This window comes from Dipodomys merriami, unplaced genomic scaffold (genome assembly GCF_024711535.1).
Source record: "Dipodomys merriami isolate MVZ:Mamm:240054 unplaced genomic scaffold, mDipMer1.0.p SCAF_20, whole genome shotgun sequence".
Classification (NCBI taxonomy): Eukaryota; Metazoa; Chordata; class Mammalia; order Rodentia; family Heteromyidae; genus Dipodomys; species Dipodomys merriami.
The window spans coordinates 27,271,041-27,287,817 of NW_027203382.1; the positions used below are offsets into that span (position 1 = coordinate 27,271,041).

At 44.0% G+C, this 16,777-nt stretch overlaps 1 protein-coding gene and 1 pseudogene across 5 annotated transcripts in view; one reads left to right on the forward strand and one right to left on the reverse strand.

The window, feature by feature from the left end:
• Ocln (occludin) overlaps nucleotides 1-16,777 on the forward strand; it is a 72,273-nt gene that overhangs the window by 44,721 nt on the left and 10,775 nt on the right. For all 5 annotated transcript variants that reach the window (XM_070031305.1, XM_070031307.1, XM_070031306.1 and 2 more), the window contains exons 5-6: nucleotides 7,741-7,892; nucleotides 14,578-14,793. In XM_070031305.1, coding sequence (XP_069887406.1) covers nucleotides 7,741-7,892; nucleotides 14,578-14,793 — 368 coding nt within the window. The remainder of the gene's footprint in view (nucleotides 1-7,740; nucleotides 7,893-14,577; nucleotides 14,794-16,777) is intronic.
• Nucleotides 2,897-3,018, reverse strand: LOC138833061 (small nucleolar RNA SNORA51; annotated as a pseudogene).

Below are 16,777 nucleotides of genomic sequence, written 5' to 3' on the forward strand. Positions count from 1 at the left end.
CACCTGAGCTTTTAAAACAGCTTTCTTTGTTTTTCTCTGGTCTCCCACAGGGATTTGAGATGTTTTCCTTTGCTCTCTGAGGAAAGGGGCTACTAAGATTTGTTCAAATGCTACATAATCAGAATCCTTTTAATGAATTTAATGGATTTTGAATACATATTCATTACAATTGCCTCTTTTCTTTTTTGAGAGAAGGCAATATGGAGGGTTTGAATTCAAGTTCTTGCATTTGCCAAGCAGGTACTCTGTCCAGTTGAGTAACACCACCAGCCCTTTTTTATTTTTCAGATAGAATCTTGAGATTTTTGTTGCCTGGTCTATACTGGATCATCCCAGGACTGCTTCCCAGTCCTCTGATTTGTGATACAGAATTTCCTTCTATTCATCCCAGTAGGCAGGGTCTAGACAGCAGCCAGCAGAAACCACTAATTCTGCAACTCTGTAGCTGGCAACACCTTCTTAGTATTCTTGGTATTATTATCTGAGCCTTCTTAGCTCAGCAGCAGACATCTGCCAGTCTTGGCAGCGCTATGTGCCAATGCTGCTGTGGCCTCCTCCTCAGGTTCATGGTCTCATGAACTCAAAGAATGAAGTCCATCCAGGAGAATGGAGAGTGAATGTGAAGAAGAACTGTCTTCAGAAGAAAAGTATCTAGCTCAAATGATGCTGTTACCACTGCCCTCCATTCTCTTTCTTCATGTGTCTGCTTTGTAGTCTTGGCTTTGTCCCCCCTCTCCCCTGCTGTACTTCCCTACATTGTCTCTGAGTATAGGAGTTCTTATCAACTCTGGGCTGTGCTCTCATTGGTTATCCCCCCCCCTTTTTTTATTTTTTCTCTTGTCAGTTGTGGAGCTTGAACTTAGGGCTGGGCGCTGTCCCTGAACCTTTTTGCTCAAGGCTAGAGCTCTACCACTTTGAGCCACAGTGCTACTTCTAGGGGTTAATTGAAAATGAGTTTTACTGGCTTTCCTGCCCAGGCTGGCAGGATCCTCAGATATCAGCCTCCTCCTCCTCTTATAATTAGGTGTTTTAGAAGCTAACACTTGATCACATCCTACAACATTTTTATTGGTTGTTAATTCCTAATCAGGTCTCCAAGGTCAGAGAAAGATAATTGAAACTAGGAAAGGCTAGAGCAGAGCATCTGGTTTCAGCCTGAAAGGCAAAGATGCTGTTCCCAAGGCCTGGATCACAACTAATTTACTCTTTCATTTATACTTCTTCCCCTTAGCTGGGGTGACAGATGTAAGCCAACACATCTAGCTTATTGCTTAACTGGCTAATTTTTTTTTTTGCCAGGGTTGGCCTTAAACCTTGGTCCCTCTGCCTCCTGAGTAATGAGATTATTGGACTGAGCCACCAATCCTGATTCTCATGTAGGTTCTTTGTTTACAACCATTTATTGCATTTTTGACATATTAGAAGCACTTTTTTTATTAGAATGTGACTCTTACTTAATCTCTACATTATTAAAACTTAGAGTCAGTAGAGAAATTTGTGGAGTTTTTCCACTTCAATTGCCAAAAGGTAAGAATCTTCCCTTAAGTTATTAATATTCCTGATATGTCGTCTGAGTGCTTTTTCTTTTAAACTTAATTGCAAGAGTGAGTTCGAGGCACTCTGGTTGTCTTGATATACAAACTCTAGTACCAGCAGACAGTATATAAGAACACATAATGAATTTGGATGTGCTCCTGAATCAGAGCTGGTGCTGATATTTTCTGTTCTGTTTCAGTTTTGGTAAATGTGACCCTGTAAGAAAGCACTGGCTTTGTTTTTAATTAATTAATTAAACTGATCCTGGGGCTTGAACTCAGGGCTTAGGCACTGTTTCTGAGTTGTACTCAAAGTAAGTCCTCTATCACTTGAGCCAGAGCTCTACTCTAGCTTTTTAATGATTAATTGGAGATATGTCTCAGGACTTTCCCTCCAGAGCTGGTTTTGAACCTCAAATGTCAGCCTCCTGAGTCGGTAGGATTACAAATGAGAGCCACCAGCTCCTGGCTGCCTTGGAACTTTTAATACACACAATGCTGAAAAGATTTGAGTATGAAAATGTTATACCTATAGTCCCACTACTTAGAGATTGAGGCAGGATGATGGTAAGGTAGAGATCAGCTTTGTTATATAGTGAGATCCCATTTTAAGCAAAAAGACACACAAAATCTGTGCTGGGGAGTGAGCTGAAATGAAACTAGTCTAATTCTGTTGATAGCCACATAAATAAGGGTCAGACACAAGTCTGTAATTCCAGTCCTCAGGAGATAAAGGCAAGAGGGTAGAGAGTTTGAGCTCAGCCTGGGTTATATGTACTAAGTTTGAAGTCATTCTAGGTTAACTAGTATCAGGCCTGTCTCAACCAACCAACCAGCCAACCAATAAATCAGCTCAGAGCAACACATTGGTAAGGTGTTTGGGTAACACAATATAGAAATAGAGCAAAGGAAATACGTGAGGAGAAATTGATGAGGAAATCTTTCTACAGCAAATTCTGGACTCCTAATTTGTGCCAGAGACTGGCTAGGGCTTTGGAGACTCAGAGAACAAAGTTGGATATTGCCACATTGTGTGTGTGTGTGTGTGTGTGTGTGTGTGTGTGTGTGTGTGTGTGTGTGTGTGTGTGTGTGTGTGTGTGTGTGTGTGTGTGTGTGTGTGTGTGTGTGTGTGTGTGTGCGCGCGCGCGCATGCACACATATGTGCGCATGTGCCAGTCCTAGGGCTTGAACCCAACACCTAGGTACTGTTCTTGAGCTTTTGTTCCAGGCTAGTGTTCAACCATTTAAGTTCTACTTCAGGCTTTGAACTGTGAACCTCAGATAGCAGCTTCCTGAGTAGCTAGGATTGCAATTGTGATCCATCAGTGCCTGGCCTTTTGTTTTGTTCTGTTCTTCTTTTCCTATGTACCCCATTCACAATCCAGACCAGGCACAGGCCTGGGCTGAGGTGTATATGGGGTAGGCTTACTCTGCAGCCTACAGTCAGTGTAAGAACGCAGCCTGTGGGAAGCACCTGGAGGCCTGGCCTTTTCAATAAGGTCTAGGTCCTTGGGAAAGTTGTCCAGCTCCCTGAGTCACAGCTTTCTTGTTTCTGAGGAAGGAGTCAAGCTTCTCTGTAAGGTTGGGCCTAGTAAATGATCGTTCAGTTCAGTATTGTGGTGGGTTGAGAAGGGTTCATTGTGTGCTGATGTTAGAGGTGAGTGAAGCAGCCAGCACTGTGAGTGAGCAGTTGCTTGGCAATGCTAGTGCTCTGGCACAAGTTTTGTAGGCACAGCTGTGGGAAATGAGACACCTTAGTACCTCACTCATCCAGAATGTGAGTGGAAGGCCTCTAAGAGGTGGTGGCACTTGAAGCCTAGGAAAGGATTATCTGGAAAAGAAAGGGGGATGGGCATTCCAGGCTGTGAAAAATTTCTAGAAGGACACCCAGCTGTGCTAAAACTGCTCCTGGAGGGAGGGGCAGGGGGACCCTGAGAAGTGCAGAGTAGATTGTGAGGGAAATAAAGATGTCTTAAGTTCTGAAGAACATTCCACTTTGGTTTGATGGAGCCTTAGCCTGTGGTGGCCAGTGATGTGGTCTAATGCAAGGGGTTAAGTGGGAGTCAAGAATAGTTCCCCCCCCCGACCCCCTGCAGTGCATCTGAGTGTACTCCTGTACACTCCTTGGAAACTCACCCACTGGTTTGGCAGTTGCTGCCAAATTCCACTGTCTGAGGGAAATGATCCCATTCCTTTCTGACTCTGAACATGAAACAATCAAGAATAAATACTTCTGGGGGCCCTGTGGGTCCTCTTTTTTTTTTTTTTTTTTTTTTTTTTTTTTGTCGGTCATGGGGCTTGAACTCCGGGCCTGGGCGTTGTCCCTCAGCTCTTCAGCTCAAGGCGAGCGCTCTACCACTTGAGCTACAGCGCCACTTCCGGTTTTCTGGTGGTTTATTGGAGATAGGAGTCTCACGGTCTCTCCTGCCCGGGCTGGCTTTGAACCGCGATCATCAGATCTCAGCCTCCTGAGTAGCTAGGATTACAGGCATGAGCCACCAGCGCCCGGCTGTGGGTCCTCTTTTAAAGCATCAGACATTGGAAAACCTAAGATGGAGGGTGTGTATCACAGAGAAATACAATGGATGGTTGCTGATCTTGATTGCAAGGGTTTGTGTAGCAAAATAATTGACTTCTTTTTTTTTTTTTTTGGGGGGGGGGGTCCGGTCGTGGGGCCTGAACTCTGGGCCTGGGCGCTGTCCCTCAGCTCTTCAGCTCAAGGCTAGCACTCTGCCACTTGCGCCACAGTGCCACTTCCGGCTTTTTTCTTATGTGGTGCTGAGGAATCGAACCCAGGGCCTTGAGCATGCAAGGCAAGTGCTCTACCACTGAGCCACCTTCCCAGACCCAAAATAATTGACTTCTAAGCTTGCTGTTAACCTGAAAATCCTTTTAAAGATTCCTTTGTACCAGTGGCCTTAATTGTAGAATCCTGCATCCTAGTACTTTTTACTGTGTGATAAATGAAATGCTTCATCCTGTCGTTTTTGTTGATGTTGAGATCTTGCTAGACAGCTTAGGCTGGCCTCAAACCGGAAATCCTGTGGATTGTCACCATACATGATTTATCATGTCAGTCATAGGAACAACTTTCTGAAGTATGTGATTTTTCACTTTATGCAAATGAGGAGTCTGAGGCTTCTAGAACTTGTAGTTGGTAGATCTGGGATAGACCCAGACCTTCTGATGCCACCATTGTTATCACCCAGCTGAAACTGTCCCATCCTCCCTAATTTTGAAGATTTGCTTTTTTTTTTTTGGTTAGTCATGGGGCTTGAACTCTGGGCCTGGCACCGTCCCTGAGCTCTTCAGCTCAAGGCGAGCACTCTACCACTTGAGCCACAGCACCACTTCCATTTTTCTGGTGGTTTATTGGAGGTAAAAGTCTCACAGACTTTCCTGCGCAGGCTGGCTTTAACCATGATCCTCAGATCTCAGCTTCCTGAGTAGCTAGGATTACAGGTGTGAGCCACTTGGGCCTGGCTAATTTGCTTTTTTTTACTGAACAAATTTGTGAAATTACTTTTTTTTTTTTTTTTTTTTTTTGCTTGTGGGGTTTGAACCTGGGCCTGGGTGCTGTCCCTGAGCTCTTCAGCTCAAGGCTACCGCTCTACCACTTGAGCCACAGCACCACTTCCAGTTTCCTGAGTGGTTTATTAGAGATAAGAGTTTCATGGGGAGCTGGGAAGGTGGCTCAGTGGTAGAGTGCTTGCCTTGCATGCATGAGGCCCTGGGTTCGATTCCTTAGCACCACATTAAGCAAAAAGAAAAAAGCCAGAAGTGGCACTGTGGCTCAAGTGGTAGAGCGCTAGCCTTAAGCTGAAGAGCTGAGGGACAGCGCCCAGGCCCAGAATTCAGGCCCCACGACTGGAATAAAAAAATTTTATTTAAAAAAAAAAAAAGAGTTTCATGGACTTTCCTGCCAAGGCTGGCTTTGAACTGTGAACCTCAGATCTCCGCCTCCAGATTAGCTAGGATTAAAGGCATGATGCTTTGACTTTTATGTTTTTATATACCTTTTTCCTTTAAAACAACTGAATACTTTCTGGGCTTAACATTTACACCCCAGTATATTTTGTGTGTGTGTGCATGTGTGTATGCATGTGCAAGCACACACTCATGCAAATTCTAGGGCTTGAACTCAGTAACTGGGTGCTGTCTCTAAGCTTTCATCATTTATTTATTTAAATTTAAGGCTCATGCTGTGCCATTTGAGCCACAGCTCTACTTCTGGCTTTTTTGGTGGCTAATTGGAGAAAAGTGTCTCACAGACTTTCTGCTTCAGCTGGCTTTGAACAGCAATTTTCAGATCTCAACTCCCTGAGTATCTAGAATTATAGATGTGAGCCTGGCTTCCCAATTTTTTATTTTTTTCTTCAAATTTTTTTAATCAATTGCAGAAAAATATATAATATTTTAAGAGAATTTTATATGAAATATTTAAAGAATGGTGGACAATGAAGTCCTCTATAACAGATGTAAACTAATTTTTAAGAAGATAAGCCATGAGCTGTTAATTTGTAACTACTCAGGAAGCTGAGATCTGAGGATTGAGAGATTCCAAGTCAACTAGGGCAGACAAATCTGAGAGATTATTATCTCTATCTAACCATCAAAGAGCTGAAAGTAGATGTGTGGCTCATGTAGTAGAACTAGAGGCCATAAATTTAAGCCCCAGTGCTGGCACAAAAGAAAATAAAAGAATGTTGAACCTGTTTGTTACATGACATCTGAAAGACAGTGTTGAGAGTCTGACAGTGGTACTCTAACAGGAAGGGGCCAGAGCAAGATGGAATCCCCAGGAATGTCTCCAACTAGGCCTTACTACTGTTTCACTACCTCTTGATATTGCCTCAAGCTACCAAATTAACTGATTAGGAGAGAGCACTGGATTCCATCGTTTCCCAAAAGCCCATCAGTTGGCTACCAAACAAGCTTCCAGTGCATAGTTTGTTGGGGATAGTTTATATTGTGGATAATAGAGCCATGGAAAATGTATGCTGGGAGCTGGCAATGTGGCTTAGTGGTAGAGTGCTTGCCTAGCATGCATGAAGCCCTGGGTTCAATTCCTCAGTAGTACATAAACAGAAAAAGCTAGAAGTAGCGCTGTGGCTCAAGTGGTAGAGCACAAGCCTTGAACACAGAGAAGCTCAAGCCCTTGAGTTCAAGCCCCAGGACTGGCAAAAGAAAAAAGAAAAAGAAAAGAAAATGTATGCTAGGGGAGAATAAACAGATTACTTATATATATAAGCTATAGCATAAATCAGTTTGGATTCTTTAATTTCTTCTGTGGTTTTAACATTTAGTATCTAAAAATAAATGATAGGAAGAACCCATATACTAATGTTCCTTGTCTTAGAATAGTGATTACCTAAATGTGGTGTCAGCATTACCTGAGTGCTCATTAGAAATGAAAATTCTCACCTGGCCTAGAAAAGATGACCTGGTCTTCCTAATACAGAGGAGGGTAGGTGGGCGGGACAATTACCACAGATAATCATTCTGCCTCATTACATCAGGATGAGAGTCTGGTGGGAATTTTTCCTACTCTTAATACATTATAGTCTAGCAATAGCACTGTTTATGAAAATATGGTTGACTGTTAATACTAACATTAAAAAAGCAATCATTGTTTGGCATGGTAGCACTCACCTATAATCCCAGCTACTCAGGAAGCAATAAGAGGATCATGGTTGGAGGCAGACCCAGGCAAAAGTATGTGAGAACCCATATAAACAAATTTAAAAATGGAAAAGTCCAAGTGTAGTGGCTCACACCTGCTGTAATCCTAGCTGCTTGGGAGGTGGAAATTGAGAAAATCATGGTTCAGGGCACAAAGTTAGTAAGAGTCCATCTCAACCTATAATAAAAAGCTGAGTGTGGTGATAGACCTGTCATCCTAGCTACTATTCTACATTCTAGAGTAAATAGAATCACAATCCAGGTTTAATGATCATACATGAAAGATTCTATTTTTAAAAAATAACAAAAGCAAAAAGAGCTAGGGAGCATGGCTCAAGTGGTAGACTGTTGAATCCCAGTACTCATCACCAAAAAAAACAAAACAAAACGATGCCATCATTATAAGCAAATAGTACTTAATGAGCCAAGCCAATTTTAGTATGCAGTAATTTTCTTCAATTTTTTTCTCCTCTTTAAAATTACAAGGTAAATAATAACAATGCCTCTTGGGGTTGTTCTCTAGGTTAAAAATGTATCTGCAGGCACACAAGACATGCCCCCACCGCCATCTGACTACGTGGATGGAGTTGATAGTGCAATGGCGTACTCCTCCAATGGCAAAGTGAATGGTGGCAAGCGGTTATATCCAGAGTCTTCCTATAAGTCAACGCCACTGTAAGTAGCATCCATTTATTTGATGGAGAAAAAGTGTAAAAAGTATTGCCTATGTTTACAATGAATTGTATTGTGCTATTCTTTTTTGTTTTTTTGTTTTTGGTTTTTTTTTGGTCCAGTTGTGGGCCTGAACTCTGGGCCTGGGCGCTGTCCCTAAGCTCTTCAGCTCAAGGCTAGCTCTCTACCACTTGAGCCACAGCGCCACTTCCGGTGTTTTTCTTTTTTGCTTATGTGGTGCTGAGGAATCAAACCCAGGGCCTCATGCATGCAAGGCAAGCGCTCTACCACTGAGCCACCTTCCCAGCCCTGTGCTATTCTTCTTAAACTAGTTCCAACAGTATATACAAAATGTGGACACTGGTCCTTTTTTGGAGCCAGATACCTTTGCTCTGTTGGTAGTGGCCTAAGTGCTCCATGGAAAACTTGGATGAGGAGGATAGGATCCTCTTCCCTTCCTAGAGGAAATGTGCCTCTCGCTTGCTAATTTAATTAGCAGGCAAGGAATGAGCTTCTGGGTGCTTGGGACTGGGAATGTGACTTCGTGGTAGAGCGCTTGCCTACCATGCATGAAGCCCTGGGTTTGATTCCTCAGTACCACATATACAGAAAAAGCCAGAAATGGGCTGGGAAGGTGGCTCAGTGGTAGAGAGCTTGCCTTGCATGCTTGAGGCTCTGGGTTCAATTCCTCAGTACCACATAAGCAGAAAAAAAAAAAAGCCAGAAGTAGCGCTATGGCTCAAGTGGTGGAGTGCTAGCCTTGAGCTGAAGAGCTGAGAGTCAGCGCCCAGGCCCAGAGTTCAGGCCCCACGACCGAATCCTCCCCCCCCCCCCAAAAAAAAAAGAAAAAGCCAGAAGTGGCACTGTGGCCCAAGTGGTAGAGTTCTATCCTTGAGTAAAAAGAAGCTTAGGGACAGTGCCCAGGACCTGAGTTCAAGCCCCAGCACTGGCAAAAAAAAAAAAGATTCTGGGTGCTTGTCTCTTTTATTTCTTGATTGAGATTTAGGTGACAGTAGAAGGAATGGCAAATATAGTTCTTGGTCTCTCTATTTGCTTGTAGTTATTAGATCTCATGAATTGAAGGGCAGAATGTATGTTTGTTAACCCTAATCATATGCACATCCATTTAACTAGATAACTACATTTGAATTCCATACTTGTGATTTATTATTAGTACATGTTTTTTCTTTGCTGTAACAAAATACCCTATGCAGGCTGACTTCATAAAGAAGTTAGCTCACAGGTCTGGAGATTCAAGAGCATGCACTGGCATCAGCTTGGTTCTAGTGAGGGTTTTGTCCAGGGCATCAAAAAAGGAAGAATGAGGCTGTAATGAGAGATCACTGGGAAGCCAGACTGCATACATAGCCTGGGCTTGCTCTTTAAAAAAACAAAAAACAAGAAAAACACAACTTCTTTAAAAAAAAGCAAACTTCTCCAGAGAAGTACCTTAATCTCATTCTTCTAAAGGCCTTCTACTAAATGAACCTTTGAAGGGCCACCCAATCCACTATTGCTACGATAATGGACCAAGCCTTCAACACAAAACCTTGGAGGAACACTCAAACCATAGCATCTGGTGTGTCGTACTGTGTGAGGCCCTTCCCACACTGGGGGTGTGAAATCTCAGTTTATGTGCTGTTTCTCCATCATGTACCCCTACTGCATACCAGGGCAGCCACTATAGTAGTTGATGTTTATCACCGTCTGTTAGTTTAGCGTGTTGTGTTATTGGACTTTATGTAAAGTGTAATTGCATGCTAATTACTCTCACATCTGCTTCCTTCTATGTGTCATAATTTCTGACACCTTACAATTTCAAGGCAGTGTGCCAATTAAAATGAATCCTGTACCAGAGAACACCTGAGTTTAGCTGAATAGGGTTACCATTCCACTCTTGTTAAGTGAATTGGGCAGGTCACTATAGGAACTCTCCCTTCTGTCCACACCCATGGTGAGTTAACCTTTGTAAATCAAGCCACTTGAATGCTGCTGCCGTGCAGAGCTTTGGAGTCAGGCTAGCTCCTTACAGAGCCAAATGAGACCCAATTATTGGTAGAAACATTGCAGAATACTGCAGCTTCTAGATTAGGTCCTTTGTCTCTGTGGTCTCAAAGAATGAATTCACAGACACAGAGGAGAAGCAAAACACCTAAGGTTTATTTAAAAAAGCAACCGATTACAGTGCCTGCAAGATGGGAGGAGTGCCCAAGGGAGGGAGTCCCATGGGGGGGGGTGTTGTGCAGGGGTTAGTAAGGTGTCTCCAGGAGAGAGCTACCTGACTCAAGATCATTGGACATTCCCTAAACTCAGAGGTTCCACATAGCCTGCGTGAGCTCTCCATGTGTTGTTTAGCCCCTGTGTTTAGTTACCTATAAGGACACATACTTCTGGGGTTCAGTCAGCTGTTGTTTGCTTGCAGTGGACCATGATGTGATGTCCAGAGGCTCCCATGCAGGACTGCGCAAGGCCATAGTGAAAGATGCAGATGTCATATCTAGGGACCCCAAACATAATTGTTCATGGTGATGTGATGTCAGGGGCCTGCACACAGGACTGCTCAAAGCAGAACCTCTGTGTAAGGAGACCATTGCCCTGATTCCCCATCAGGCTCTTCTTCTTGTTTCAGGGTACACGGTTAGGACTTTGTAGGCAAGGTGTAAGAATGTAAAGTGCAGTTAAAATTAGCTTAAGCAAAAAGAGGAATTCACTGGCTCTTCTAAGACCTGAAGATACAGGTAGCTTCAGTCATGGCACAGTCCAGAGGCGCTCGCTCATGTGTGGGCAGTTCTATTCTCCGCACAGCCTCTGTTGTGATAGGTTGGCCAGCCACATTCCCCAAACTGCACTCACCATCCAGCCTAGTTTTGAGAAAATGAAGTTTCCTCTCACAAAGCATTCACATCACAAAGAATTCTTTGTCCGTTTGGGTCATTGTCATTCCATGGCCAGGAGGAGTTCTGTGACTGATAAGTCTCAGATTATACCTCTAGTGATGGGAGCAGTTCTCAAATACCACATATGTAATGAGCCTCATTCAGATAGTCACTGCACTGATGATCACTGTTGTTTATCTTCCTCCACCGAGACTGTGTCATCATAAAGGGAAGATCCTTGCGAGTCTCTTCTTCAATTCAGAGATTAACTGAAACCCCTGCCATTTGCACAATACTGAGCCGGGTGCTCTGGAAACACCAAGCTTATGTTCTCATACACTTACAAAACAGAGTTGGGAGAAAGTCCACAAGCACACCAAGAGGCAGGCCCTGATAGAAGCAGCAAAGGAATGTGGAGGGGGTGTAAGAGTTAGGGTGACTCTCTCGGGAGTCCAAGGTTGAGAACAAACACCTGTCTGTGAGTGCAGGCAGCTAGTTACCTCTTCTCCATTGCATGTATTTTCTTCTCAGAGGATTTGTCTCTAAAGGTAGAGTTTATGGTTATACCTTATAACTTTTTAAAATTTGAATACCTTTATTGAGGCTTTAACTCAGGGCCTCTAGCTCTTGCTGACTTTTTAGCTCAACTGTAACATTCTACCACTTGAGCCACATCTCCACATTGGTGGTTAATTGGACATACGGGTCTCACAGACTTTCCCGTCTGGGCTGGCTTTGAACCTTCTATGAGTACTTAGGATTGCAGGTGTGAGCCACTTGTGCCTGCTTTCCTGTAACTCTTGGTTTGTGAAAATTATTTTGCTAAACATTTTATTTCTAGCTTTCATGATTGATTAAGTCTATTAGAGGATAGGAAGAGGAAAGGTGGAAAACTTTTCCAAGATAAAGATTTATAAGATCAATATCTAACATCACAGAATTATGGCAGGTGATCTGCTTTGGTTCCCCCCTTCCTTTTCTACTTTTGTTTGTCCTTTAGCTTCCCAACCTCTCAGAGAGAGATGCTCCCTTTAAAAAGTTTTTGTTGGGGCTGGGAAGGTGGCTCAGTGGTAGAGCGCTTGCCTTGCATGCCAGAGGCCCTGGGTTCGATTCCTCAGCACCACATAATCAAAAAGAAAAAAGCCGGAAGTGGCGCTGTGGCTCAAGTGGTAGAGCGCTAGCCTTGAGCTGAAGAGCTGAGGGACAGCACCCAGGCCCAGAGTTCAGGCCCCATGACCGGACCCAAAAAAAAAAAAAATAAATAAATAAATAAAAAGTTTTTGTTTTAGGCTGGGAAGGTGGCTCAGTGGAAGAGCGCTTGCCTTGCATGCATGAGGCCCTGGGTTCGATTCCTTAGCACCACATAAAAAAAAAAAGAAAAAAGCCAGAAGTGGCACTGTGGCTCAAGTGGTAGAGTGCTAGCCTTGAGCTGAAGAGCTGAGGGACAGCGCCCAGGCCCAGAGTTCAGGCCCCACGACCGGACCCAAAAAAACCCAAAGTTTTTGTTTTGCTACTTCAAACAAAGCAAGATGCATAGTAGCTGGTAGTTTTGGCTGGGAGTCTAAGAATGTGTTACTTATTGACTAGTGGAGAAAGTCACATTTCCTTCTACTAGAAGTAGCATTTAACAATACACACAAAGCTATTGTTACCTGAGTAAATTTGGAAAGAAGAAATAAATACCACTACCTCCCACCCCAATAACACACACATTCTTCAAAGCTTTAGTGGTCTACAAGAAATTAACTGTGCGTACAAATGTTTGGCTGTTGCCTGGTGTTGCTGGTTTATGTCTATAATCTTAGTTTCTTGAGGCTGAGATGTGAGGATTTCCTTTCAGAGACAGCCAGGGCAGACAAATCTTCCAGACACGATTATCTCCAATTAACAAGCAAAATGTTAGACTGGATGTGTGACTCAAATGATAGAGCACCAGCAGAGTCAAAAAGCCTAGAGAGTGTGAGGCCTGAGGCTGTAAGTTCAAGCCCCAGTACTGGCAACAAAAAATAAATTGAAAAAGAAAGGAAAGTCTGTGACAGCAGTGAAAGCCAAGTAGATGTGGTTCACCTAGAACTAGTAACCCTGGAACAGTAGAAAGAAGAAAAAGCTGCAGAGTGGGGGTGGAGAGGGGAAGGGATGGTATGGGGAAACAAAGGAGGAGGCAACAATGCTTGATGAGAAATGTACTCACTATCTTGCCCATGTAATTGTAACCCCTCTGTATGGTATTTTCACAATAATAAAAAAGAAAAGAAAAGAAAAAGCTGCAGAGCACTCACACAGTTGATTTGAATACTTTCCTCTCAGCCCTTGTCTTTGGTCTTTTCCTTTTTGTTCTTGCCCTTCCTACTACAGAAAAAAGAGGAATCTATGTCTGTTACTCAGGAGTTTACTTGCTCTTGTCCCAATGTTTGGCAGGCAGGCATTGTTTTCAGTTGATAACAGAAACATTACATGCAATGAAAATTAGATACAGGGGCTGGGAAGGTGGCTCAGTGGTAGAGTGCTTGCCTTGCATGCATGAAACTCTGGGTTCAATCCCTCAGCACCACATAAGCAGAAAAAGCTGGAAATGGTGCTGTGGCTCAAGTGGTAGAGCGCTATCCTTGAGCTGAAAAGCTGAGAGATAGTGCCCAGGCCCAGAGTTCAGGTCCTATGACCAACAACAACAACAAAAAATTAGATACAAATGAAAATTAGATACAGCATGAAGTAGTCTGCATTATAAAAATAAGTGTATGATAACCTTTCTATCCATGCTCAATATTAACACTGGAAGTTTTTGGGGTTTTTTTGTAGGCCATGGGACTTGAACTCTGGGCCTGAACATTGTCCCTCAGCCCAAGGCTAATGCTCTACCACTTGAGCCACAGCGCCACTCCCAGTTTTCTGGTGGTTTATTGGAGATAGAGTTTCACGGCCTTTCCTGCCCGGGCTGGCTTTGAATCTCGATCCTCAGATCTCAGCCTCCTGAATAGCTAGGATTACACCCGTGAGCCACCGGCGCCCAGCTTTAACATTGCAAGTTTTGAAAGATACCTAATACCGAAAGAACTCCAAAACTCACTCTGTGTCTCAGTCTTGCAACGTACAGTCCTCCTGCTTTGGTTTGTCAAGTACTGGGATTACAGGCATGCCACCATACCCAGCACTGTACCTGGTTTTTAATGACCCATATACTTCATTACAGGTCATTAGTTTTTTTTGTGTGTGTGTGTGTGTGTGTGTGTGTGTGTGTGTGTGTGTGTGTGTGTGTGTGTGTGTGTGTGTGTGTGTGTGTGTGTGTGTGTGTGTGTGTGTGTGTGTGTGTGTGTTTTAGTTTCCATTTTTAGTCTTTTTTCAGTCTCTCAAACTTTGTGTTTAAAGGAGAATTTCTGGAAGCACAAGATTAATACTACAAAGTGTGCATCTCTGATAAGCTGTAGCCTCTTCCCCACGCAGCATCTCATGGAACTGGAAGAACCTGTAGGAAATAATCAGGTGATTATTTCCAGATGGCCTTTTGCGGCATAAGTGTTCTCAGGGCAGATAAACACCTCTTACAGCTCAGATTGAACTTCCTAGGAGGCCATCAGAGATCTATTTTCTTTTGAGATGGGGCCCCTTTCAGAACTTGAAAGCTACTATCTGTGTGTTGAGTATTCTGAGTGGGTGCCAAACTTAACACAGGAAACTGGGCATCTGAACCTCTCCAGTGATTGCCTTCCCGTCTATGTCTCCAGGTGCCTGTAATTGCTGGCCTTGTGCTGGCAGTGTGCTGCCCAGTCAAGAGGCACCCAGTGATCAATCCACAATGACTGTTTTTTCATTAGGGTGCCTGAAGTGGCTCAGGAACTTCCCCTGACTTCACCCATGGATGACTTCAGGCAGCCACGTTACAGCAGCAGTGGTAACTTAGAAACACCTTCAAAAAGGGCCCTCACAAAGGGAAGAGCAGGAATGTCAAAGAGAACAGAGCCAGACCACTATGAGACAGACTACACGACAGGCGGCGAGTCCTGCGACGAGCTGGAGGAAGACTGGATCAGGTAATGTCTCCTCTCTTTCCTGGAGCCCCTTGCGGTCTTGGTTATCCACAGGATCCACCAGAGTTAGAGCTGCTGCCTCTGAAACTAGCCTCCGTGGGGCCATTTCACACTCCTCCAGCCAGGGCTGGAGACCCATTTTGGGGTTGTGACTTTTTTTTTTTTAATTGGTGCCCTTTTTGTAATGAAAACTGAGGTGGAAGGAAGATGGGTTGGGTCTATGTGGCTGTACTTGTGTCATACACACTTTGAGCTTCCTGACACAGAGGGTGTAGGGTCCATCATTGCCATCCACCACTAGTCTCCCAAGAAAGGCTTGAAATAAATGCAAAAGCACAGGAGTTAACCTTACCAGATCAGAGTGCTATGCATTTTATTTGGCAATTATCTTTATGTTAAACCTCCCTGATAAGATCATCCTTCTTCCATCTTTCCTTGCTTCCTCTCTCCCTTCTTCCCTTCCTTTCCCTTCTCCCTTCCCCTTCCTTTCCTTCTTCCCTTCCCTTCTCTTCCTCCCTTCTTTCATTCCCTTCCTCCTTCCTTCATTCCTTCATTTTTGTGCCAGTCATGAGGCTTGAACTCAGGGCCTAGTCACTGTCCCTTAGCTTTTTATCACTCAAGGCTTTTTTTCATCTACCAGTAGACTTGAGTCAGAGCTCCACTTCCAGCTTTTTGGTGGTTAATTGGAGATAAGAGTCTCACAGATGGGCTGGGAAGGTGGCTCGGTGGTAGAGCACTTGCATTGCATGCATGAGGCCCTGGGTTCGATTCCTCAGCACCACATAAATAAAAAGAAAAAAGCCTGAAGTGGCGCTGTGGCTCAAGTGGTAGAGTGCTAGCCTTGAGCTGAAGAGCTGAGGGACAGTGCCCAGGCCCAGAGTTCAGGCCCCACGACCAGACCCCCCCCCGGCCCCTCCCCCCCAAAAAAAGAGTCTCACAGACTTTTCTACCTGGGCTAGCTTTGAACTCTGATCCTCAGATTTCAGCTTCCTAAGTAGCTAGGATTACAGGCGTGATCTACTGGCTACCGGATCCATTGTTTCTTTTAAAGTTTAATTCCAAAGAACTCTGGCAAAGAGTTTCCTAAATAGTTGAGGTAACAGTTTCGTGTTCTAGCCAAGGTTGTAAATTCTTTGGCATCTATGGTCAGTTCTAGTTACTTCACCAAATACACACAGGGGTGAATGAATTGCAGCCATTGTGTGCCTAGTGCTGGGAGCAGGACACACGTGAGAAATGCTTGCAGTGGGGATGGGGAACACATGGCCTCTCAGGACTGCTGGGTGCCTGGGTAGGGCCCCAGGAGCTTGAAATCCCCTTCTCAGTGAGGGTTATGATGCCTCATTTTCCTTCCCCCTAAGATTTGGGCCAGGGGTCACCATCTGTCTATAACCTGTATCCTGGAAAATAGTTGAAATCCTTTTCATCTACTCTCTTCTTCCCATATGATGAAAATATAGACAGTTGAATCTAAGATTTGGCATTCTGTATTTTTATGAAACTTCTTCCTGTGGCCCAGCTCATTTTCCCAGGGGTTGTGGGTTCACAGCCTCTTCCTCATGTATAAGGGGGCACATAGTATGGAATTCCAGCCATTTTCATGAGCTGCCAACATCTTTCTCTACCCAGCACAAGTTTTTATATGCTGCTGTGCAGGACCTTGAGCCCAGGGCGTGGCACATACTGAGCATGCGTGCTAGCACTGAGCTGCCTCCCCAGCCCCAGTGGATGTTTTTTAAAGTCTGCTTTTATAAAGAGAGGACAAAATAAGAAGCTCTTTCCACTTAGGAAAAACAAACCCAAAAGTAAATAAATAAGCTGGTCTGAAGACTGTTGGTGGTGGTAGGAAGCAGCCACTCCCTGTCAGCTGCTCTGCAGCGATCAAAACAGGCCCAGCCTCCAGAATTCCTCTAAAGACTAAACATAAGTGTTCCCGATCTCATGTACCAAGAATAAATGAGTTCCTATCACTAGAACCTTGAAGTTC